Source organism: Garra rufa, chromosome 10, assembly GCF_049309525.1.
Source record: "Garra rufa chromosome 10, GarRuf1.0, whole genome shotgun sequence".
NCBI classification, from domain to species: Eukaryota; Metazoa; Chordata; class Actinopteri; order Cypriniformes; family Cyprinidae; genus Garra; species Garra rufa.
In genome coordinates this window covers 23309910-23337397 of record NC_133370.1, presented here as the reverse complement: position 1 = coordinate 23337397, position 27488 = coordinate 23309910, and the positions used below count along the sequence as shown (strand labels likewise).

The 27488-nt window shown below is 35.6% G+C and overlaps 1 protein-coding gene across 1 annotated transcript; it reads left to right on the top strand.

Moving 5' to 3' along the window:
* kcnb2a (potassium voltage-gated channel subfamily B member 2a) lies at nucleotides 1–27488 on the top strand. Its single transcript, XM_073848061.1, has 3 exons — nucleotides 1–381; nucleotides 3179–3845; nucleotides 23755–27488. The coding sequence occupies exons 2-3, from the start codon at nucleotides 3270–3272 to the stop codon at nucleotides 25669–25671; spliced, it is 2493 nt and encodes an 830-aa protein (XP_073704162.1). The 5' UTR covers nucleotides 1–381; nucleotides 3179–3269; the 3' UTR covers nucleotides 25672–27488.

Genomic DNA, 27488 nt, shown 5'->3' with positions numbered 1-27488 from the left:
GTACAGCTCAATCCAATTAGGCTTCACCTCCGGGCTGTGATGCAGCGTGCGGGGCGAACACTCCTGCTCAGTCGATGCTCCGCTGAGCGCTACGTGTGACAGTCTTTACACTCGCTTTGCTTATCACTTTAAACGTACTATCATGGCTTCGTGGCGAGAATAATCAACAGTTTCGGGTTTTTGGCCAACTTCATCTTTGTGCTTAATTCCCGCGAGTTGTTTGTGAGATTCGGTCCATACAGAATGAAGAGGAACGACTGCCCTTTCAGCAGGGGTACCTCTGACGCCTCACTTCCCTGAGCTGATGGAGGGGGAAATAAGAGGCTGACTGACTTCTTTTTGGTTGTAGCGGTAAAGGAACAAGAGGCGAACGGCGGGAAGGTAAGATTTCGCTGCTTTTACTTGTTCGTTTGGATAGTTGTGCGTAAGACTGCACTGTTTTCATCAGGCACAGTAAACTCTACGGACAGGCATGCCAGAACGCTACAGTTCTGCTGCTCTCAGCGTGTCCCAGCTATTTAGACTTCACTCTCAGAAATAAAGCCTCTTGACAGATAATAAAAGGGCATTTCTGCTTGATGCAGTGTGTTTTACAAGAACTTTTTTATATCGTGAAGTCTCCACTCGAGAGGTTTTCACAGCAAAAGTGGTATTTGATAACCTAAGAACCTCTGGAGAACCTTTGTGTAAGAGTGTTTGATCAGCTGTCCTGAAACAGGTGCACTGGAAAGTACAGCCTCTACCTTCCTGATTAAGGATTAGTCTGTGATGAACGTTCCTGAACAGCTTGAAATGCAAAGTTTGTGAGGGGAAAACTCGTAGCCTGAAGTATTTAATTAGTAAGAATCATCTTTTTTAGCAGTGGCTGTGTTTTATACTAACTCATGTTGGTATTTTGTGTTTCTCTTAACCATACATCTTGTGCACCGTAGTTGAGTTGAATTTTCCTCAGTAAGTATATGTTATAGAGCGAGTTTGTAATATCAGGGCACACCAACTTAACCTTGTGGGGATAAAGCATAAACCTGCGGATGTATTAGGATGTGGCAGGGTGTTAACGTCATGCAAACTACACAACGGGACATTATAGTTTCGATACATCGCAGTGCTGCAGCATTATGAAATGTTGGCCTATATAGTTTCCTCTCTGGTTGGGAGTTTTAAATAGCCGGCTGTTACGAAGTCTTTTAAGAGCAGGAAATAGAAGCCCGCTAAATAGTCCTACCGGGATTTATCATCAAGACATTCTTAAATACTCAATCGCATTACCGTCTGTCCTCAGAGCCAAAAGTATAGCCTACTTGACATCCAAATGCTACACAAGAACATTGCAATTGTCATTGCTGAGTTTACATGTTCGAGATGATACAAAGCGAGAAATAACATGTATGTGCTAAGTTCTTGGAAATTAAATTTAGTTTGCAAATTTAAAAAAGAAAAACATTTACTATACATTTACTAACTTGTAATGTCAAATGGAATAATAATATACAATATAAGGGCATTTTTTAAATTTATATGTATTATTTGGCTCTTGTTTTTACAAACATTTCTGTTTCATACAGTCAAACCAAAATGTATTCAGACACCTTCAGAATTTCTCACATTATCAGTTTATTTTAGAAAATGGTAATAAAATATGACAAGAACTCAGAGTTAAACTGTGTCAGAACAAATTCATCTTAATAATCACAGATTAATTACAGTCCAACCAAAATTTATTCAGACACCTTCAACATTTCTCACATTATCACAGTTTATTCGCTATAGTTTAAAAAATAGTAATAAAATATGACGAACTCAAGAGTTAAACTGTCAGAACAAATTCATCTGGATAATGGCAGATAACTTTGATAGAAAGTATGTCAAAGTGTCAAATCAAATTTTTGGTCCCAAATTTTTTTTAATCAATTTTACTGGCAGTCCACAGTATGAAGAATTTTTGGGTATAATATGTCACAGTTTACTTTATTTTGCTGTCTTCACTTACGTAAATTAACTATAGTGTCCTGCACCCAAAAATTATATCTGGTGTCTGAATAGTTTTTGGTTTGACTGTATGCCTCAACATAAAAAAGTCAGAATATGCAATTTAAAAATTAAAGTGAAATGAAAAAACTCAATGACCTTGACACATACTGGTTTAAATTTTTTTTGGGGGCATTCCATAGACGTAATGGTTTTTATACTGTAAAAACTGTATTTACTGTCACCTTAATCTAAACCGACCCCTCACACAAACTTTCTTCTATTTAAGATTTTCAGAAAACTTCTTTCTATATGATTTATAAGCTTGTTTCCTCATGGGGACCATAAAATGTCTCCACAAGGTCAAAATTTACTGGTATTATTATGCTTGTGGGGACATTTGGTCCTCATAATGTAGGGAATAACAGGTACACATACACACATAGTTTTTCTTGTCACATGACAACAAAATGGCCTCCTGCTTGTTAGTAATGCCTCAAGATTTTTTTTTTGGCATTTTTGCCTTTATTTGATAGGACAGATCAGAATTGACAGGAAGCAAAGTGGGAGAGAGATGGGGGGCGGGATCGGGAAGGGTCCTCGAGCCAGGATTCGAACTCGGGACGCCCAGAGCGCAACGGCGCTACATGTCGGCACGCTGCCCACAAGGCTATAGGCGCCGACGTGCCTCAAGAATTTTGATTTATTTGATAAAGTGTTTTTCAATATTTATAATATTTTAAAGTTGTTTCAGAACTTATTTTTAATCTTTCTTATGATCTCTGGACCGCTGAACCGCCTGGACATAAGCCCCACAAACATTATAACACTTTTTATTCCTAAGATGAAAACATAGTAAACATGTTTACATAGCAGAGCTGTATTAAAGTCATATTATGCATGAATTCATCGACCCTGTTACATTACTAAAAGTCCAAGGCCCTTGTAAAGATTCCTAAAAACTGTGTGCTTCAGAGTCTTGTTTTAGCCTGCAAAGTTTATTGGTTCATTAATTTTTTGGAGCATAAAATAGGGTCATTATAGTGTTGGAGATGTGAATGCATTGAATTTCATTAAATGATATTTTAATTGTATTAACTTAGAAGTTTACTTTAATTTTTTTTTCTAATCATATGCCTGTTTATTATTCTAAATATTAGTCATTTTTCTGTTATATGATAAGGTCCTGAAATGTCTTTCTGTTTTTCAGGTGCAACCATGGAGGGCCTTGTTTGAGGTGGATTCATCATAGTACTCCTAAAAGACATCTGAATTAGCATAACATTTGAGTAGCAGCAGTCATGGCTGAGAGGGTAAACTTCGGGGCTCAGAAGGTCTCACGGCCACAGGGCTCACTCCCGCCAGAACCCATCGACATTATCCGGACAAAGGCCAGATCCAGAAGAGTCCGGATCAATGTGGGTGGGCTGGTCCACGAGGTGCTATGGAGAACCCTGGACCGACTGCCGCGAACACGTCTGGGCAAACTCAGAGACTGCAACACCCATGAAACCTTAATGGAGATCTGCGACGACTACAGTCTAAATGATAATGAGTATTTCTTTGACAGGCACCCAGGTGCCTTTTCGTCCATTTTAAACTTTTACCGGACTGGCAAGCTACACATGATGGAAGAGATGTGTGCTCTGTCCTTTGGTCAGGAGCTTGACTACTGGGGCATCGATGAGATCTATCTGGAGTCGTGTTGCCAGGCACGGTACCATCAGAAGAAAGAACAGATGAATGAAGAGCTGAGGAGAGAGGCTGAAACTCTCAGGGAGAAGGAAGGAGATCAGGTGGACACGGGCTGCTGTCCAGACAAAAGGCAGAAGCTCTGGGATTTGCTGGAGAAACCGAGCTCTTCTGTAGCGGCCAAGGTAGGGCAAGCACACGGCCCACACATACCCAAAACAAAATATCAGAGTATATTCACACTAATTATCTAATTATTTGCCACACTAATTATTAATTTATGACACTTGCACTTAGGATGTTCCATCTGAGAGAACAAATCAGCACTTAAAAAAAAAAACAGAAGAAAAGAGTTAGCCCAAATATTTGGTTTGAAATGAATTATTAATCGCTTTACAATGACTGAGGGGCAAATTCAAGGGTAAGGTTTGGACTGAAAAATTCTGAGACTGATGCCAGCAGTGATATGATGAAATATAAAACCCGAAGATGAATTTATAAATACACACATCCCATATGCATTTCCCCGGCTGTCGTGATTGACATATTAGCCCAGGCTTCCATGCCACAAAAGAAGAGGCATATTTTTTGTTGTATAAAGCTTGTTACAGGGAAGATTTATGGTCCTGCATGTCGGTGTGAAACTATTTTGGCTGTGTTTTCCATCTGAGATGTTTGCTGTTGCTTTTTATTTTGCCAATGTGGTGAGATGCATGGATGATTCATTAATTAAGATTGAGTCAATAAAACAAAGACACCATCTTGGTCTGTTAAAAGTCAAGATGGTGCTTTAAATATCTCTCATGTTGGATTTTGACTAATTATATTTTCTTACACATTAGTAGATTGGCCCGGTAGAAGGTTGTTGAGAATATTAAAATGCTTTTTCACAGCTGCTCAGGAGCTTTGTCTCCACTCACTGCCCAGTCCCAATACACAGATCGCCTACTTCCCAGAATACAGACAGGGAAAGCAGTCAGAAGAGCCATTAGTGAAATGCTTTAATGTACAGGATTTTTTTTCTTGCCCTTTGGCTCTTGAGAAAAGAGACTTTCCAAGGGGTAAATAAAAGCATTTTAAAGAGACATGTTTGATCAAACTCACTAGAATCCTAAACAAAATTGCATTTTGGCATTGTAATAATTATGATAATTAACATTCCCTTAAAGTTGATCATATGGAAATGATTATAGATTATAGATAATATATGTGAACCTGGACCACAAAACCAATCTCAATTTTTAAATTGAGATGCATACATCATCTGAATAAATAAGCTTTCCATTCATGTATGGTTTGTTAGGATATGACAATATTTGGCTGAGATACAACAATTTGAAAATCTGAAATCTGAGGGTGCAAAAAAATCAAAATCACCTTTAAAGTTGTCCAATTGAAGTTCTTAGCTATGCAAACTAATCAAAAATGAAGTTTTGATATATTTACGGTAGGAAACTTACAAAATATCTTCATGGAACAGGATCTTTACTTAATATCCTAATGATTTTTGGCACAAAAATCAGTCATTTTGACCCATACAATGTATTTTTGGCTATTGCTACAAATATATCCATGCTACTTAAGACTGGTTTTGTGGTCCAGAGTCACGTATATTAATTTTGATGCCACACAAAATCACATTAGATTCCATATATTTAATATCCAACATTTGAAGCAAATTTGGTACTGTCACACTAAAAGTAAAGGCTGACACAATCAGTCTTAAAAAGAAGGTGGAAATAAAGGGAAAGTGAAAAAATGAGGAGAGAAAGGACAGATGGTAATTCTCATAAACATTCCCACTAGCCGGCTGAGTAAACTCCAAGCATCAAATGACACTTCATCCACATTTTCTTGGGCATATTTGTCAACAACTGTTACCTGAGCAGAAAGGACAAGGTACATCATCTCACTCTGATTCATTGTGTTTGACAGATTTACGTTAGCATTATGTGTGGTAGTGGGACTGGGCAGGTGGAGTAGCACGTTCTGCTCTCAGAGAGGAAGATGAAGGTTGAGTCACTGCCACTATGATTTGTTGCCAGTCAATCGTTTGAGTGAGTCAGCACAAACACACAGCGTCCATTCAGCCTACACCTATCGCCTATAATGTCTGCTCTGACAGGCCAGAAGCAGCTTTGTATTGACCGAAATCACCTTCAACTTAGTTCAGTTTATCATATCACCGCTGTTCACTGGAGGAGGGTTTGAGATGGGAAAAAAACTGTCAGGATTGCAACAAGCCTATTTAGATGGTATGGTAGACGTATGCTCACGATGCATAACAGTATATTAAATTACAATGCAGTTCCCTTCAGTAAACCCATTTTACTGACGGGTAATAAATGTAAATTATTTTTGCAAGCTTATATCTGAGTTTTAGGGAGGACAGAGTAAATCCCTTTACATTGCAGGGGTCCAGTTATGAATAATCGCATGTGAGCTGCAAGATTAATGGCAAATTGTTTCTAACCTTGACCTCTACCTTCACTTCTGTGGGTTTAGTGGTTTGGTTATTGGACACTACTTTTTGAGCAGGAAATGACTGGTGGGACACTGAGGAGGTATTTTCCAATGCACATTGATGGCATATTGCGGCAAAATATTGCCAGGAATACTTTGCTTTGATGCATGAGACGTTTCAGTACATTCCCATTTTATATATATATATATATATATATATATATATATATATATATATGCACACACACTACCACACAAAAGAGAATATCAGTAAGATTTTTAATGTTTTTTAAGTTTCTTATCCTCATCAACGCTGTATTTATTTGATCAAAAATCCAGAAAAACAGTACTATTGTGAAATATTATTTCAATGTAAAGCAACTTTTTTTCTATGTGAATATATTTTAAAATGTAATCGATTCCTGTGATGCAAAGCTGAATTTTCAGCAGCATTACTCCAGTCTTCAGTGTCACATGATAAATTGTTTGAATATGCTGATTTATTATCAGTGTATTATCAGAGGAACCTGTGATACTTTGTTCAGGATTCCTTATTAAATACAAAGTTTAAAAAAACAGTATTTATTTAAAATAGAAATTTTTGTAACAAGATAAACTACCATTTAAAAGTTTGTGGTCAGTACATTTTTATTCTTAATTTTTTTTTAAAGAAATTAATACTTTTATTCAGCAAGGATGTGTAAAATTGATTAAAAGTATTAGCAAGTGATAGCAAAAGCATAGACTTATATTTATGGAAAATATTTCTATTTTGAATAAATTATGTTCTTTTTAACTTTTTATTTCTCAAAGAATCCTGAAAAAAGAATCACGTGTTCCAAAAAAATATTAAGCAGCACAACTGTTTGCAACATTGACAAGAAAAATAATTGACAATAAAAATCTTATTATAATAATTTCTGGAGGATCATGTGACACTGAAGACTGGAGTAATGGCTGATAAAAATTCAGCTTTGCATCACAGAAATCAATTATATTTTAAAATATATTAAAATAGAAAACCATTATTTTAAACTGTAATACTATTTCACAATGTTACTTTTTTTTCTGTGTTTTTGATCAAGTAAATGCAGCCTTGATGAGCATAAGAGAATTCTTTAAAACTTAGTTGTACTCTTTCTTTTAACATACCTTTGGACGTTTATTCACATTTATTTTGTGCTGTAACTAGTCATTTTAAAAGATTCTCATTTTTACGAAGCAATATCAATTCTTAAATCCCAAGAATCGATTAGTGTAGTCTGTTTGCAGTTAGTGAATGGAATATTTTAGCGTGCCTCTTATCCAATAAATCGCAATAAGCTTTTTGCTTTGTTTCTTTAAATGAAACAAAGTCTCAGATTTCAAATTATGTGCATTTTATTACAGTATTCAAACAATAAATACCATTTTGGTGCTGTTTAACTTGGATAATAACTTTTAATACTATAGTTTCAGTGCGAAATAACTATAATAAACATCCGAAGATATGTTAAAAGAAAGAGTACAATGCAACAATATTGATTCTTAAATCCCTAGGATCGATTAGTCTAGCCTGTTTTTTAATGAATGGAATACTTTACGATTTTAGTGTTTAGTGTGGAGAGGAAGATCCCTGTAGCAGCTCAGTTCAAGGAGTGGCAATGAGAAGCGAACGTGATCTAATCATCACCCGTTTTAATACTAGTTACAGCACAAAATAAACGTGAATAAACATCAGAAGGTATGTTTAAAAAAAGTACAACTTATCGAAATCCGTGTCCTGTGGAAGGACATCAGCTTGTTAACAATGTCACATAATGTCACATTTACCTCAGGAAAAAAACATTCTTTGACTATAAACTAGCTAACTAAAAAAATTAACTCTAGAGAGGGGCATTTTGCTAAATGCACTATATAACATATTCATTTTCATTTTTACTGTTCTTCAGTGTTTAATTTATGTTTAAATAAATGTCAAGTTTGTATGACAGCCACCATTTAAATGTTTATGTTTCAAAAAACTAATAGGAGTAGATATATAATTATGTACTTGTAACTTAAAAATATAGTGCAAAATGTAATGCAAGAAAATATGTGACCCTGGACCACAAAACCAGTCTTAAGTCGCTGGGGTATATTTGTAGCAATAGCCAAAAATACATTGTATGGGTCAAAATTATAGATTTTTCTTTTATGCCAAAAATCATTAGGAAATTAAGTAAAGATCATGTTCCATGAAGATTTTTTTGTAAAATTCCTACTATAAATATATCAAAATGTAATTTTTGATTAGTAATATGCATTGTTAAGAACCTAATTTGAAGAACTTTAAAGGTGATTTTCTCAGCATTTAGATTTTTTTGCACCCTCAGATTCCAGGTTTTCAAATAGATGTATCTCGGCCAAATATTGCCCTATCCTAACAAACCATACATCAATAAAAAGCTTATTTATTGAGCTTTCATATGATGTATACATCTCAGTTTTGTAAAATTTAACCTTATGACTGGTTTTGTGGTCCAGGGTCACATATGTCCAATTGAAAAATATGTTTGGGGTAAATGCAAAGTGTAAGTATTAAATATGTTTTGAGCAAACATATTGTTAAAAAAAAATGCCAAAAATGAAGAAGACTATGTATGTACTTGTATTATAACATATTACTATTATACTTAAAAATATATTTAATGTCTGAAATTATATATTTTGCTTTATGAGTTGGGATGCTCTTCTCAGCAGTTCGGAGCTCATTCAATTATTTAGTAAAATGGCAATGTGTTTATCCTTTTAAATACTAGCAAATAAGCCGTTAAGGTTTCTATCGTGCTATAAAAGCGAAGATATTTGCAACTGGACAGTTGCTGGGTTGTTGAAAAGATACAGCGAACAGAGTGTTTAGTTTAGCGGTCAGCATATACTGCTCTCTGTGAGGCAATGGAGACTTAATCTCCTTTGGTGATTTACCTAGTCTGCTCCTACAAATAGACTGCTGAGGGCCCTGGCTTGTCTGGCTTATGGTACAGTGTGTAATGTGGTCACGTGTTTAGCCAGAGCAGTTAATCAATTAGCGAAGGCAGTTTTCCACCCTGTGGAAGTTATTAGGAGCGCCAGGGGACATTGACTTTTCTGCATTGTTTCCACTGTTTCAAAATACCAAGCAGAGTGTTGTGAATTACCTGGGTAGATGAATTTATTTTCATCAACATTTTAAGCCATTTTTTTTGTTTAAAGGAAAAAAGTGGCATCTCTATGATTTTAAATGCTGGCTCATGAGTGGGGTATCTGGTGTATTTGGCTTTTTCCTTCTTGTCCCTTTTCCCATTGACTCTCAGCTTGTCTCAGAGGACTTGTGTGGTGTACGTCCTCTCAAAAGGTCAGAGGACTCTAACCCTTTCCATCACATGGCCAGGCCGAGCTCCTTTAAAGAGCTCGTCTGTCACATCACCTTCATGTGTTGTAAACGTCCTGATCCTTTAGTAAGCAATGCAAAGAGATGTCATGATACAGTGTAACAATACCTCAGGAACTGATTTTGATTTAATATTCCTTTCATGTTCCTCTTATTTTAGATTCTTTGATAATTTCATTTGGTAGTAAAACCATTTTCTAGACTTTTCGCTACTGAGAATATGAAATAAACTGCCTTAGATCAGCCTTTTGCAGAGGAAATATGTCTATTCGTCTCAATGAGGCCCACAGAGACAGTGAATCATTCTGTGGAGCATCTCTCTTCTGAGTGACACTTTTATATACACAACCATGGCTAAAATGCTTAAATAAATATATGCACAAATATTAATTCAAAATATATCACCTCTCATAAAATACAATTAAAAAATCTTCAATAAAAATGTTTTTACTTTAGATTTAGATTATAGCATTTTTATGAATCTTGAAAAGCTATAAGAGCTAATACTTGATATTGAGAGACATCAGGTATCTTTATCTGCAAAGAGGTGTTCACTGCAGATTGTTTTGATGGGATCACTGTTCCACTGAAATGTCTGCAATGTGAATAATTTATATGTATTTACAGTAATTGATCATGACATGATACTCTATGCTCTCAGCTCTGTGTACAGAGCGGAAATTCTCTGCATCAAGCACATGGATGGGAAAGGGGGAGAAAGGGAAAAAGAAGGAAAAGCTCTTTGTCTGTGGAGGTTCTGTTACTAAATAAAGAGTCCTGGGTTCTGGCTGAGATTCTGGGTGCAAGGAGATACCCAGTGAATTCCCCTCTCAGCCATCCCTTCAAGAGCCGTGGAGGTCAACAGACAAAGTAAATGTGAAGATGAATAAAGGTTACATCCAGTGCTCTTTTAAGAGTCTGTTAGATCCTATTAACTACAGTGAGATTGCATTAATCATTTTAAAACAATTCACCCTTCGTCTACTTCAGTAAAGGCATTATTTCCCAATGTACTTTCAGAGTGAGGTTGGAAAATCTTTTATGATTATTATGGACTAAGCAGAACTATTTTCATGTGATAATGTGCTGTAAGGAGATTTTAATAATGTGGTATGTAACTATATACTTTTGATTTAATTTGATTATATTGTAAACCCAAGTTAATGCTATTAATTACATTTACAATTGCAATAGATTACAAATACAAGTTATTTCATATCTATGTTCATAGATTTGAACAAAATCAAGAAAATGATGGCAACCCATTTTTCCAGTTCAGTTATTAAATCCATGTGAGAGTTCAGCCGAAGGTTAAAACCATGTTGAGATATCCTCAAATGAGAATAGACATCTCTGAATTGAAAGTAATTGTCACGTTATGTAATCCAGTGCTTTGAAAAGGAAGGGCTGAGCTTGTGACCCAAAGGGCGCAAACTGCTGTACATAGGCCCAACGTGGGCGTTGAACAGTGGAACAAGTCCTTTAGCCTCTCTGCCGACTCAGAGGAGTTTCCATCCCCCACAATGTCACACAATTATGTAGTTAAGCCTGAGAAACCTAAAGGGATTTATCTTTAATCGGAGTAATGAACAAACAAAGTAGCTACGGTTCCACCTTTCATTCAACTCTGATGGCTCCTACTTAGTGGACGTCTGCTGCAAGTTACAGACATGATCTGATCCTGTAATTGAAGCTTCATTGAGGGTTAAAGCTAATTACTAACGTAGCGTGACCTACAATCAATAACTATTGAGTCCATTAGTAGTGTGTCTAGCATTTTTGTAGCATGTATGACCTTGTCATATTCATATTCAGGAAATTTCATAATCGAAAGACTTTCGTTACAGTGGTAACGTTTCTAATGCTTTCAATGCTTTCCTTATCGTTAATTCTTAAAGTCACTGCATTATGAACAAGTATATTCTATAGTTTAGAGTTTAAGCACTTGGAAAACTTTTAAAAGGTGTCTCAAAGACGTTATCAGCTGTGGTGTAACAAAGCTGCTTTTGTGGTATTTAGCGAAATGCGAAGCCAATGTCAGAGGTGCACAAGAGTGTGAATCTGCCAAACAGTCTCAGTTTAAGCCGTGAAAGCATTGCCAACAAAGGGATGTTTTGTTTGACAAAGCTGAAAGTTACTAGACAAAATCATTGATCAATACTGAGAATGTCAGAAGAATATTATATTTATATTAGAACAGTCAATGGGAATATTAAGACTAGAAATCAACAGAGTTATTAAAATGCTGAAGGTTTAACAAATATCAGATGAAAAAATACAGTGATATTTGTGACCCTGGATGACAAAACCCATCAAGTAGCATGGGTATATTTGTAACAATAGCCAAAAATGCATTGTATGGGTCAAAATCATTGGCAAAAATCATTAGGATATTAAGCAAAGATCACGTTTCATGAAAATATTTTGTAAAATTTCTACCATAAATATATCAAAACTTCATTTTTGATAAGTAATATGCATTGCTAAGAATTTAATTTGGACAATTTTAAAGGCGATATTTTTTGCACAGATTTTCAAACAGCTGTATCTCGGCCAAATATTGTCCTATCCTAACGATTTTTCTTTTATGACAAAAATGATTAGGATATTAAGTAAAGATCTTGTTCCATGAATATATTTAGTACATTTTCTACCGTAAATATATCAAAACTAAATTTTTGATTAGTAATATGCATTGCTAAACTTAATTTGGACAACTTTGAAGGCGATTTTCTCAATATTTAGATTTTTTTTCTCGGCCAAATCTCTGCCTATCCTAACAAACCATACATCAGTGGAAAGATTATTTATTCAGCTTTTAGATGATTGTATAAATCTCAGTTTCAAAAAATTGACCCTCATGACTGGTTATTTCTGTGAAGTCTTGGTCATGAAGCACTGATGTTTTAAGGGCATATATATGCATGGAAGATTTTCCTCCTGTCTCTTCATGTTCAATTATTTGGATTCTTTTTCATTGTTATGTGTCTCTGGACTTAGTTTAGGTCGTTATTGTGTAACATTTACAGTCAAACCAAAATTTATTCAGACACCTTCAACATTTCTCAAATTATCACAGTTTATTTGCTATTGTTTAGAAAACGGTAATAAAATAGGACAAAAAGTCTTGACAGTTGAACTGTGTCAGAACAAATTCATTTTGATAATGTCAAATAAGTGTGAGGAAAAAGGTATGTAGCAAAACATAATCAGGTCAAAGTGTCAAATCAAATTTTCAATCCCAAATTTTTATGAATTTTACTGGTAGTCCACTATATGAAGACTTTTTGGGTATTTTATGTCGCAGTTTACTTTATTTTGCTATCCTCACTTACATACATGAACTATGGTGTCCTACACCCACTAGTAAAAAAAAATAGCAAAAATTATATCTGGTGAATAAATTTTGGTTTGACTATATATATATAATATTTAATATTAGTATTATTTATTTCATTATTGTTTTTTTAAACTAATAATATTGATTATTTTTTTAATAATACAGATATTACAGAAACCGTACTGAAAGCAGACAGCCAGGTTGTGTATAAGCAGATCAGATCTCATGCTGGTGTGCTAATGATGCTCTTTCTTAGGCAATCTGTGTGCTATTCATACAATGTGACAACAAAATACATGCTATTAGCTCCACCTACCCAACCCACAAGAGCTAAAACCCTGCCACGGGCAGGAGCACTGCCAGTCTTGTAGGATAAGACTTAGAGTTATATCCTCTGAGCTCAACCTTACCTTGAACCCAGTTGCAATTTCCGTTGGATGAAACGCTCTTTTGGGGGACAAATGTCGGACAAACTCTCGTGGATTTGGTATGAGGACAGATACGGTAGATTGCGTTAAAAATAGTCTGTGGCAGTTGGACAGACTGAATAGCAGGCTGTACACTGTGTTTAAGTAGAGGTTGCCTGCCTACCCCACTTGTGAGGCTGAATATTTTGCATGCGAGTAAGTGGTAGGCTGAGGGCTAGCCTGTAAATCACAAGCAGTCATCAGGGCCACATTATTGACTAATCACTATAATCATGACCCCCTGCTTCCTCTCACCCCCGCGCATGCAAAGACACTGTCAAACACAGAGTAGTCATCTTACTATCTTGTAGCTCAGCTGGTTTCATGCGTGTCGGAACCTTTGTTAGTTTCATGTGTTCACGGACTCTCGGTTGCGCGTTATAGAGGAGCTGGATAGTGTGTCTCTTACTCAGCAAAATCTACTTGACAAATGTGGGAGTTAAGCTCCAAATTAACCTGTTCTATAAAAAACACACAATCAAACAGATCCCATGACACTCCTTTATAAATAACCCTTCAGTATCGATCAAGACATTCTTTGGTTTCCAGACAGAGTTTCTTCTTCCTCTCATGGCTGTAATGATAACAGCATTCTCCAGAAATAATTTAACCTTCACTTCCTCTCAGGAAGAGAGGTGTCTTTTGAAGAGCTGTATGGGACACTGTATTACAGTATCTTAATCCTAGTTTGTTTGACAAACTGAGCCTTTTTATTTACATTTGATATAAGTTTCCTTCAGTAATGTGTTTTTCAAGTAGCTCAGCAAAGAGAAAATAGGAAAAACGGCCTATCAAGCAAAAGATGCCAATATTGTTTGTGCAAACAACACACTTTACCCTACTCCGAGGGAAGAGCTGAAAGCTTGGCCTGTTGTAATTGTTTCTGAGAGAACACATTACTGAGTCATTCGAGCATCCGACCAAGGTTCGCAGATAAAAGAAGATGGATTTAACGCTTTAGCTCCTGAATCACAGGCCATTTGCTGGATTAGCGGTTTGTGGAGTGAGGGAGCTGTCCATGGTGCTGCTTTGAAACATGAATCGGCGTTATCAAATGTTCATTAGTTATTTCCAGAAAAATTCCTGTACATCCCATTCATAATTGTTTTTTTCATGGAAAAATATTTCATGTTTCTGTTTTCCTCGTCTATGACTCACGTATGAACCTTCCACTTTGTGCAATACAGGTAAATCCACCTCATCCTGCAGATTAAAAGGCAAATCCTCATGTTCGGCCAGATTGCCTTCCGTAAACAGTTTTTCCGTACATATATTATTTGTGATTATTTTCAGATGCTTGGTTCCGTGCCAAGATGGGAATTCTGTGGCCAGTGAATTTGAATGAGAAAAATCAGCCAGGTATTTTTAGCCAAACTTGCCATGAAGGCCAGATGTTCTCCAAACTCCAAACTAGTAGAGCCTACAAACTAGCCTCAAATTTTATTCCACCCTTCACATTCTGCTCAGGTACGTTGTGGTTCTGGTTTGGCAGTCTCTTGAAATTGTACCTATTCAATATGGGATATTGCAACTTCGTGACAGGGGCTAATAAATTATACACTAAAGACAAATATGTATTGATTTATGATGTTAATTTTTTATATGGTTCTGTGCAATTCTCGGTTCTGGCCTATAGCACCATCTACTGGTCAGATATTTACTAATGTTTGGCATCATCCATGGCGATGCTGTATATTTTTCTACTCATCCGAGGGTGACATTTGCTCTAATTTCATGGCTCTTGTATCACTCTGTAAATACGTACAAATATACCTCTGGTGCAGTTAAACTGTAGAGAAAATTACTATTAGTATTCATTTTACCGTAATATTGTTGCAGCGTTCATCTTGTTACCAATAGTTTTGTACATTGTAATAGACAATCCAAATTTTAACTTTAACAAATAAATGGCAGATAACACATCGAATTAAACATACAAAAAATGTAAGTAGAAAAATAAAAAAGTTGTGTTACAGCGTATCATGTATTTGTCAAGTAGTGTCCATTCTGTGTCTTGGTTTATTTTAAGATAATGTTGCTTCTAATCATTCTAATTTCACAATTTTGACAATAATTCTAGATATTTTAATTAATGACACAAGAACAGGACGCATTACATAGTCACATAATTAACAACATTAGCTGCCAGGGGGAAAATTAAACAAAAAAACATTTCAGTGGTTTTAAAAAATTCCACAAAGTGAAATGGTTCCAAAAGGTTAATGTATAATCTAAAGTCATTAATATAATAATACTAATGTGAGAAATGTGGTTTGCAAAGAGCCCACTTCTGATGTAGACTACCAGTCAAAAGTTTTTGAACAGTAAGATTTTAATTTTTTAAAAAGTTTTATTCAATCCAAAGTACAACAAAAATTTTGAAATGTTTTTACTATTTAAAATAACTGTTTTCTATTTGAATATATTTTAAAATGTAATTTATTCCTGATTTCAAAGCTAGAATCATTACTCCACTCACATGATCCTTCAGAAATTATTCTAATATGCTGATTTGCTGCTCAGAAAAAATACATTTATTAATATTATGTTGAAAACATAGATGATTAGGTTTCTTTGATAAATAGTACAGAGGAACAGCATTTATCTGCAGTAGAAATCTTTTGTTGCATTATAAATGTCTTTATCATACTTTAATTTAATTTAATTTAACTTATCATACTCAATTTAAAGCATCCTTGCTAAATAAAAGTCTTTCTGTAAATTCTTTCTCAAAAAAATATTTTTTGGTATAATGTATAATTTTACAAGATAAATGCTGATCTTTGAATCTTTCTATTCAAAGAATCCTGAAAAAAGTAAACTCAACTGTTTTAAATATTGATAATAATAATATTAATAATAAATGTTTCTTGAACAGCAAATCAGCATATTAGACTGATTTCTGAAGGATCATGTGACACTGAAGACTGGTGTAATGTTGCTGAAAATTCAGCTTTGATCACAGGGATAAATTATATTTTAAAATATATTCAAATAGAAAACTGTATTTTTAAATATTTTTAATATTTCACAATTTTACTGTGTTTGCTGTACTTTTGATCAAATAAATGCAGGTTGGTGAGCAGAAGAGACTTTAAAAACATTACAAATCTTACTGTTCAAAAACTTTTGACTGTTACTGTAAATGCTGTTTTCCTTTCCTCCATTTATTTTTAGATTTAAATTTATTTTTTTAATTTTATTTTTTTTAAATTAACATGCCAGTGCTTCTGAATGCCACAGACTCAAAGAACATAATTAACATTCATCCCCTAAGGAACACATTAAACAAATGTAAACAAAACTCTTTGTGACATCATCAAGGTAGTGCCCTTTCTCTAAGACAGAGTTAAATTAGGGTTAGGTGACTTGAAGGATCTCTTAGTGCTTCCTGTGCTTCCCTATATGCGTAAGCCCTGGCTGGACGCCAGAAATCCCCCTGCGTTGAGATCACTGCCCATGTAATCACGTTTATACAGATCCACAGATGAGGACAGTTAACTAATCCTCCTGCCTTTCTCCTTCAGTACTTATCGCTCCTGTCTCTCTTGCGTCGGAGAACAAGCACAGCCGTATTGCGTGTGTCAGCATTAAACTGAGGCCTGTATGAGGTACCTTGATATAAATGTTTTTCCCAGAACCTCAGTGAAACTGATTAATGAGCTGACCATAGCGACACATCAGGCTGGGAATTCACGTCCTTCAAACTTAAAGTCACCATAAAGTCAGAACACTGCTCTGATTTTAGTGCCATTCCATCAGCTGGTATCTATCTGACATAGCTGATAATAGCAGGGTGACTGTGATGTTTTTAGAGAAGTTAATAGTAGTAAACAGGCAGCTCTTTTGATGGTAACATTAGTTAATGCACTGTAAACTAAAAAGGGTTGCAGTGATTCCTCGATTCTATTTGAGCATTTGATTTAAAAAAAATCCTTTATTGCATTTTGCCCGTGTCGAGTAATCCCCAAAATACCGTAAGTGACACATTCCACATATTAAACCCATTTAAAAATCATAAAAAAGCATAATGCTATTAAGAATTCACAAACACTACGATTCAATTAAATAAATATATGCGATGCAGCTTTAATATATGTGCTTTATTTACATGTGTGACAGAGCAGCTCCGTTCACAGTAAATGCTGCTCCACACAAACAGTTATCATTTACATGTGTGATGCATCTCAAACTCCATTTCTGCATGTTGTTGTGAGTTTGGGTTTATTATAATGTTTATCTGGGAACACAACGTGTGCTAATTCATCAGATTTATAAGGTAAATCATTTATAAACATGCAAAAATATGAGCATACATAAATATCTCGATTTCAAAATAGAAGTTTAAACTCTCACTTTGAGTTTACACATTTTGATGTCCACATATTCACGAAATTACAATGACTAGCATTTCTATCATAAAGAAATGACCAAATATTATAGATTAAGTGGACATTTGAATTAAATGTTGTTTAGTCAATATTAAAAAAGGATTATATCGCACAGTAAAGTACTATTGTTTATAATACATTATATATTTAACAGTTTTGTTCAGTAAAACCATATAATTACTTGCTTTTGATACTTTATTTGAAATAAATATTATTGCCTCATTGCTATTATATATGTATTTTAAGTAATTTTTAAGGCTATTGTTCACTTAGCCTAGATCTATTTTTATTACTACTAAAAATATATATAATTATCCGATTACTCGATTAATCGTCAGAATAATCGTCAGATTACTCGATTACCAAAATAATCGTTAGTGACAGCCCTAGAACTAACATGAACAAACAATGGACAACTATATTTATTAACTTATATTAACAAAGAAAAAAAATACTGTAATAAATGTATTGTTCATTGTTTGTTGATGCTAGTTAACACATTAAATAATGTTAACAAATGACAACTTATTGTAAAGTGTTGCCGGTTTATTAGTTAACGTAAGTTAACTACATTAGTTAACATGAACCAAGAATGAACAATACTTCTACAACATTTTATAAATCTTAGTTAATATTAAATTCAGCATGTACTAATGCATTAGTAAAATCACAAGTTGTGATTGTTAACATTAGTTAATGCACTGTGATTGAACATGAACTAACAATGAATGACTGTATTTTTATTAACTAGCATAAACAAAGATTAATAAATAGTGTAATAAATGTATTTTTCATTGTTCATTTGTGTTACTTAACAAATGACACCTTAATTGTAATACTGTATTTATTTGGTTAATTGTAAGTTAATTTTAATATTTATGTACTGCAAATATTATCATTTAAGAGTCAATGCAATGCAATTTTACTGTAAAATATTATTACAAATACTTTGCTTTTAGAAGTAGGAATTATCAGAAAAAGTCAACATGTACACTTTTTACTGTAAAGCATCATTAAAACATTGATAAATATGTTAAAATGAGTCTGAATAAATAGTAAATTGCAGGGAAATGTATTCTGCATTCCCAGTATTTCCATTCCCAGTATGAACCATCAAATTTGTTTGGATTTTATTTAGAAAGTAAGTTTGTCCTGATTTTTGTTATTAACAATGTGCATTAAGTGTTTTCAAGTTGCATTTTATATTTTTAGTCTATGTTTATGCCATTATTTTAGTGTATTTTTTTTTGTACTGTACACTGTAAAAAAAAAAAAATCCGTAAAATTTACGGTAAAAAACTGGCAGCTGTGGTTGCCAGAATTTTACCGTAAAAAATATAGTAGCAATGTTTTACATTTTAAGGTTTTCACTTAAATTTACAGGTAAATACCATAATTTCATACTAAAACCGTAACTCAAATAATGGTAATGTTCCAACTTTTTGAAGCACTGAAATCTGTTTTGTACCTTTGTAATACAATGATAACCACCAAAAGCAGGTGGTGATGACAACATCAGATGATGAACCAAAGCCCATCGCACGGAGGTTTTAAATAATAACATATATAGAAGGTGCACAGTGTCATTCACACAAACACTAAACACCATCATGGTAACACACATAAAACTGAAATAATGCAAAAAACATTAATTTAACAACATTAGATGTAACATACAACCCTAATGTACAAAACTGCCAAGAAAAAAAATAAGATGAAAAAGGTATTTCAACAAAAAAAAAACATCAAATAAAAAAATGAAATAGAGGGAATTCTGGGAATGTCAATTTAAGGTTATTCACTGTAAATTTTTAAGTTCTTTTTCAATTCCAAAAACGGTATACTACCGTAAAATTAAATGCAATGTCCAACACAGGTTTTCAATGTATATAGAAGGGGAACTCACCGTTAACCATTTCACAGGTTTTTACCGTAGCATTTTTACAGTTTTTTACCGTTAAATTCACTGTCATTTTTTACAGTGAGTAATGTAGTAAATGTTCACATACAGTCCTTATCCATCTTATTCTTCAACCTTCATTAGCTGCTTTAGGGAAATAACGAGAAAAAAAAACAATGTACAGTAAATGGTAAAACTGTTTGCACCACAGTCTATAATTTGCAATATCAAGCAGCAAAACGAGCTGTTTTATACAGTTAAAAATAGCTGGAAGCAGTGAAAAATAAGGTGGATAGATAGTCCTTTGTTCAGTATGTGATAGCCAGCAATTTGTTTTAACGCATAAATGTTTTCCTAAAAATGTAAAGCATTTTTGACTGGAAAGCTAAAAAATCATGCAAAATAAATTGGATTTCAGTTGGATGGTATATCACGTCCTGTAGAGGGATTAAAATCAGCTCTTTTTTACTCTTATCTTCGTGGGTACATCAACCTCTGACTGGACTTTAGGTCTCGGTCACAGACAGACGCTACTCAACCCTACCTGGTGGGGACAATCCCTGCGTCATGCAATGGCAATTACAGGCTTCCTGGGAGCTATTCAGAGTCCTTTCCTTATACTTCTACCACATTACACAATGTCAAACACCTCTAGCAGCACACATACGCATTCAATTGTGCCTCCCGGTTGACCCCGACATTTGTTTAGTCTGGCTCATCAGTTGTTGAACGTGCTCTAGCAACACTCAATACTTGGGGGATCAATGACAACAAAGCACTCTGATTTACTATACAAATGACACTGGTGTAGCACTGGTTGGGGATTTTTTTCTTGTATAACTGGCAGGTCCATTGTTGGTTAACCATTCACTGCATCAGTCAAGACTCTTGAATTAACCTTCTCTATTAACGTTCACACTGAAAAATTATCCAATGGTATTGTTGCAATCAGAACATTGTGACATTTTTCACTCTTGTTTGAGAACCATATGGACCTTGCGAAAGGTGTTCACATTGTCGTCTGTGTGGGAGGACATTTCAGGATAATTGTAATAGGATTGAGTTTCTATCTATAGAAAGGATATAGAAAGGTTAGGAGCAGTTACTCAGTCTTTCCCTTCCCCCCACAAGGGAAGAATCAACCTGTAATCTCTTTAGTTTTCCTTAACCATTGTAATATTCTGGATTTTAGTAAAGAATGTTGGGCTGTCAATTTGTGTCATGGGGCTTATTGTGTGAAATTAGCGAAATCATCCATTTCTCAGTGCATTGATATTTTCAGAAGATTTGAACAATCGAATTGGGCGTAATGTGACTACTACTTACGATTAATTCTGGTGTAATATCATGAAATTGATCAAATGTGCTGAATGTGTAGAAGTGTGTTATGACATCTCTTTCATAAGGGTATTTGCGCCACCCACAATGACAGGAGAATGTCAAGGTCAGACGTTTTATTCTCCACCCAGGATCATTATTAATCCCCGCTTAATGCAGTTCCAGTGAATTAGTAACAGTTTCTCGATTTGTTGCTCACTGTCTTTTGTGGTACCTTATAGTTTATTTCTTTGTGGATGACATAATTTTTATAAGGTCATAATGGCAGTACAGTAGTCTAAATGAGTTCTGTAAAACTCAAACTTTAAATATTTGACTATAAACTTTAACATAGAAACACTTTATTAAAGCATGAAAGTACAAGCAGCAAAGAGGCCTAGCAATTTTAAGCTATTAGGAAACTCGAGTAGTAGTTTCCAAAAGTATGATTAATACATTTCTTGACATTGATAAATGGTGGTACGATAACACGTTTTCCCACAATTTCAGCAAAAATAGGGTCAGACATGCCTGCCTGGATAGCATTCATACATACAGTTGAGGTCAAAAGTTTTCATACACATTGCAGAATCTCCAAAATGTTAATTATTTTACCAAAATAAGAGGGATCGTACAAACTGTATGTTATTTTTATAAAGTACTGACCTGAATAAGATGTTTCACATAAAAGATGTTAACATATAGTCCACAGGAGAAAATAATGGGTGAATTAATAAAAATGATCCCGTTCAAAAGTTTACATACACTTGATTCTTAATACTGTGTTGTTACCTGAATGATCCACAGTTGTGGTTTTTTGTTTTGTGAAAGTTGTTCATGAGTCCCTCGTTTGTCCTGAACAGTTAAACTGATGCTCAAGAAGGAAAAACGATGCATTAAGAGCTAGGGGTGTACATTTTTTTTTTACATTTAGTATTGTCCCTCAGAAGCTACGGAAAATACTTACATGTTTCCCAGAAGACAAAATAAGTTAAATTTACCCTGATCTTAAATTCAAAATGTTTTCACTCCCCGGCTCTTAATGCATTGTTTCCTTCTGGAGCATCAGTGAGCATTTGAACCTTCTGTAATAGCTGCATATGAGTCCCTCAGTTGTCCTCAGTGTGAAAAGATGGATCTCAAAATCATACAGTCATTGTTGGAAAGGGTTCAAATACACAAAAATGCTGAAAAACCAAAGAATTTGTGAGACCTGAAGGATTTTTCTGAAGAACAACAGGCAGATCATTCAGGTAACAACACAGTATTAAGAATTTAAGTGTATGTAAACTTTTGAACAGGGTCATTTTTATAGATTCAACTATTATTTTCTCTTGCAGACTATGTAAACATCTGTTATGTGAAATATCTTATTCAAGTCGGTGCTAAATAAAAAAGTAACATGCATTTTGTATGATCTCTCTTATTTTGATCAAATACATACCATTTTGGAGATTCTGCAAGGTGTATGTAAACTTTTGACCTCAACTGTACATTTAAAAAATTGTGCATTGTTAATGCCTGTTTTTGTGAGACTGTGATGTTTCCTCTACCTGTAATGCAGCAAACAGGGAAATTGATTTGATGAAATGCAATATAATAGCCAGACCAGTAACTCAGTCTGATCAGGGTTATTTGATTACCTTGCAAGATGATTTAGATAACCTCACGGGACAACCTCCATATTCTAACAAAGTAGCTGATCAATAAGTGCTTGTCAAAGCCATTTGTGAATTGATGTGCAGTAGGAAGATGAGAGAACAGACGATGCAGATCACATTATCTTAATAAGGATAAGGGCACAGTCGCTTTCACTCTCATTTTGTTTGCTCTTATTTCCATTAGCAGCCTTGCATTATTTTTATTATAGTACACTCCAAGAAATCTCACTATTACTTTAAACTTTTCAATGCCTCTAATACTCAAGATAAAAAGAGAGCACTAATTTTACAATTTCAAAACTGCTTTTAGGTGACTGTAGTATATTCTGATTTTGAATTGAGTGCCTAAAATGATATTTGGATTTATATGCGGAATCTGCAAAATGTTAATTGTTTTAACAAAATAAGAGGGATCATACAAAATGCATGTTGTTTTTATTTAGTACTGACCTGAATAAGAGATTTCACATAAAAGCTGTTTACATATAGTCCACAAGAGAAAATAATAGTTGAATTTATAAAAATGACCCAGTTCAAAAGTTTACATCCCCTTGATTCTTAATACTGTGTTGTTACCTGAATGATCCACAGCTGTGTTTATGGTTAGTGATAGTTGTTCATGAGTTCCTTGTTTGTCCCGAACAGTTAATCTGCCTGCTGTTCTTCAGAAAAAAATCCTTCAGGTTTCACAAATTCTTTGTTTTTGTAGCATTTTTGTGTATTTTAACCCTTAAAAACTATTAAAAACCAAAGAATTTGTGGGACCTAAATGATTTTTCTGAAAAACAGTGGGCAGTTTAACTGTTCAGGACAAACAAAGGACAACTATCACTAAAAAACAGCTGTGGATCGTTCAGGTAACAACACAGTATTAAGAATCAAGTTTATGTAAACTTTTGAATAGGTAATTTTTATAAATTCAACTATTACTTTCTCTTGTGGACTATATGTAAACATATTTTATGTGTATCTTATTCAGGTCAGTACATGCATTTTGTATGATCCCTCTTATTCTGGTAAAATAATTAACATTTTACAGATTCTGCAAGGAGTATGTAAACATTTGACCTCTACTGGATATTCTGAATGAGTATACAGTGGTCACAATTGTTTGGACACTTTGGAGTCTGGACTAAATACTCTCCTCTTTTTGTTTCTTTTCAGATTCTGGCCATAATATCAATTTTGTTCATCATCCTTTCAACCATTGCACTGTCACTGAACACCTTGCCTGAGTTACAAGTGATCGATGAATTCGGACAATCTAACGACAACCCGAACCTGGCCCATGTTGAAGCCGTTTGCATCGCCTGGTTTACTATGGAATACCTCCTCCGGTTTTTGTCCTCTCCCAACAAGTGGAAGTTCTTCAAAGGGCCGCTGAATGTCATCGATCTGTTGGCTATCCTTCCTTACTACGTTACAATATTCCTCACCGAATCCAACAAGAGTGTCCTCCAGTTCCAGAATGTGCGCAGGGTGGTTCAGATCTTCCGGATCATGAGGATCCTGAGAATTCTGAAACTCGCGAGACACTCGACTGGTCTCCAGTCTCTTGGGTTCACGCTGAGAAGAAGCTACAATGAACTCGGACTGCTGATTTTGTTTTTAGCCATGGGCATCATGATCTTCTCCAGTCTGGTGTTCTTTGCTGAGAAGGATGAAGATGCTACGAAATTCACCAGTATTCCTGCTTCGTTCTGGTGGGCGACGATTACGATGACAACTGTAGGTTATGGGGATATCTATCCCCAAACCCTTCTAGGCAAAATAGTGGGTGGTCTCTGTTGCATTGCTGGCGTGTTAGTGATTGCTCTGCCCATTCCCATCATTGTGAACAACTTCTCTGAGTTCTACAAAGAGCAGAAGCGACAAGAAAAGGCTATCAAACGAAGAGAGGCACTTGAGAGGGCCAAGAGGAACGGCAGCATTGTGTCAATGAACCTGAAAGATGCCTTCGCTCGCAATATGGAGCTATTGGACGTCGTGATAGAAAAGAATGAGGAGAAAGGCTCAGACAATCACCTCTCACCCAGTCGCTGGAACTATCAGAAGAACCAAAACCTGGACTCGGGTTCCAAAGCCTATGATGCAAAATATCAAGAAATAGGTCAACTGGCTTCTCCAGATCGATTATTCAAACCTATATCAAGCCCTCAGCGTCTAAACGCGAAATCCCTCGAGCAAATGTACAACCAGATGACGGCCGCCTCATCCATGAGCAGCAGCGGACCTTCGGCTTCCAAAGCAAGCACTGTGAAAGAAGAAGAAATGGAGATGAAGGTAGTGCAGTGTGAACCACGGCACAAAGAGAGACCCATCACTGAGATAAGAAGCCTGTCCAGCGTCGACAGTTTCGCCAGCTGTGCCACAGACATCAGCGAGGTCGAGAGAAGTGCGCTCCTGCCGAATTTCCAAGGAGCAAGGCATCCACGCGCTCCTCCGCCGCTCGACCTCAGTCAGATCACCTCCCTGGAGAAACGGCCACCTGAGAAAGCAAAGCAATCCACGATCATCAAAGAAGGCCTCTACGAGTTTGTCCAGTGCAAGTCGGACAGCAGCACTATGCCACAGGGCGAAGAGAATCAAAGCTTTGATCCGAGCGGTGAAAACGTGAGGAGCCCTCCACGAGGAAACCAAGTCAAAGCCAAGGGACTCAAAGTGAACTTCACCGAATCTGCAGACGATGGGGCTTCCAACCTACACCTAGTCGTGACGGATGACGCAGCCACACTGACACCAAAGCTCCCGGTAGCTGATCCAGTACTCCTGGCGGGTTCTCCTCGGCACAGTCCCAGGTCTCCAGGGAAAGGCTTTGAAGGAGACGGAGCCACAAGCTCTCCAGGGTTCAGCTTGTCATCTTCTGAAAGCCAAAGAGGGAGAAACCACATCGATAGAGCCGCCGTTACTCCCACCTCCCCTAAAAGTGCACAAAACTGTGCTTCTGCCACGGTTGGTGCCATTGGAGCAGAAGACAACATTCAAAGTGGACAGAAGGTGGACAACCACCTCCTTTCACCTGATATTCTCAAGTCCTCAGGTGAGGGTGGTCGCTCACCACCATGTGAAACTAGCATGTAATGCAGGTTTCGTGTTCTACAGAACGAATGCATCAATGTATGTGGACAGAAAGAGGCATACTGATGTAGTGAAGGAGATATTCTTTTCTTTCTTCAACACTGTTGGACTGCACAGCTGCAGAGATTGACTTTGTGATCTTGAGAGAAGGTCTGCTCTCGACAAGAGAGAGCTTAGAGATATTCATACAGAGGGAGGACATTATACATACTCTTATTATTCTATCGTTATTATTATTTTGTAACAGTACAACCCTCCATGTGAAGGACTAGTTAGCTGAATCATATCTTTTTGGAATCATAAGCTGATTCAGACAAGTGATAAGATACCACAAATTGTTCTTTTTAATTTAAAGCCCACTGAGCAGATGTTATGCATATACATATTTTTAACGACTAACCACTCTAACATTTGTTGGGTTTGTTTCATAGTTCTGACCAAAGTGCTACCAGTGTACAGTAAATTGGCAGTCCTGAAATAATATTTTTGACCAAAATATGCCTTCGATATTATTCCTCAGTGGTCATGTGAAGCAACACAACATGGATCATATCAAATTCCAATTTTTCTTTAACCGTCCCTTTGAGAAAGTCCTAGAAACATACCAAAATAAACCACATCAGTACTAAATATTCTGATATCTATATGAGCATGTCTGTTTCAGTGAAACACCGGTTCAAGTGTTTCCATTTGCATCACTTTATAGCTGAGCCATAGTCTACTTAGAATTACATACATTCTTTAAATAGTTTAGCATGGTTACTGCTGTGGGCAACTCTCCACATCAGTGAAACTGTATGGAAAGATCATTGTTAAGTTGCCTTCGATTCAGAATCAGCTGAGGGAAACCTACGACGGCCATAGTAAATCAACTATGCCCTCTGCTGGATGAAGGAAACGGCACTTTATTTCTACAAGATGTCAGCGTGACTGGATGAGAATATGGTATTTTAAAGTTCCTCTCTTGGCGTGCAATACAGTTTGCCAGGTCACAAAGAGGTCATTGGATGTCAACAGCTTGATGCAGAACCTTGAGTGTATGATTTGTATACTAACTGTACATTCAAGACTTTATCGGCTACATCCGTTTAGTGTGTAGAAACAAGTTTTGATGTCAATCGTATTCAAGTGATTTTTAAAACAAACTAGGCAGGAACAAATCCTGCTGTAAGTATTCAAAACGGTGCCTTTTCATAAACAGTCATTTATGAGAAGGCGTTAAGATCTTTGGTTTGGTTCAGACAAGTCTGTACAGAAAGTCCTAATTTTTAATAGAGTAAAATATGCAAATATAATTGATTTCTCAGGTTTTTTTATGTAATCATGAAAGCCCTAATGTTTCTGTATGTGAAAGTTATTGTTTGCTGTTATCAAATCAAAAGGTGATGGAACACAACATAACTAAAGCGCTGCACGATCATCTACTTGCACAAGCATTGAGTAGATTTGTCTTTAATACAACTTGACTATCGTATGTACATTCCAAAACACACTTTCACTGCTGCTTTTTTTTTTTCATTAAGTCCTAGTTCGTATATCAATGTGACAGTGTTTATAGCTGTACATCTTTTCTTTGAAATAGTGACTGCATTGTTTCAGATTCCTAGAACCTAAACAAATAAACATTTGTACAGGACACTATGAGCGTGTTCTTGAAAGTTAAAGCCTCACTCTTAAGGGGTTAAAAAGTGAGACGCTTCATTAGATGTTATAAGACAGATAACACAGATTTAGTATATTTTCAATGCGGTTGAGACTTAAGAGTACATCATATTAGCAGACTAAAGTGTCACACACAATAAAGGGATGCCATAAAACCA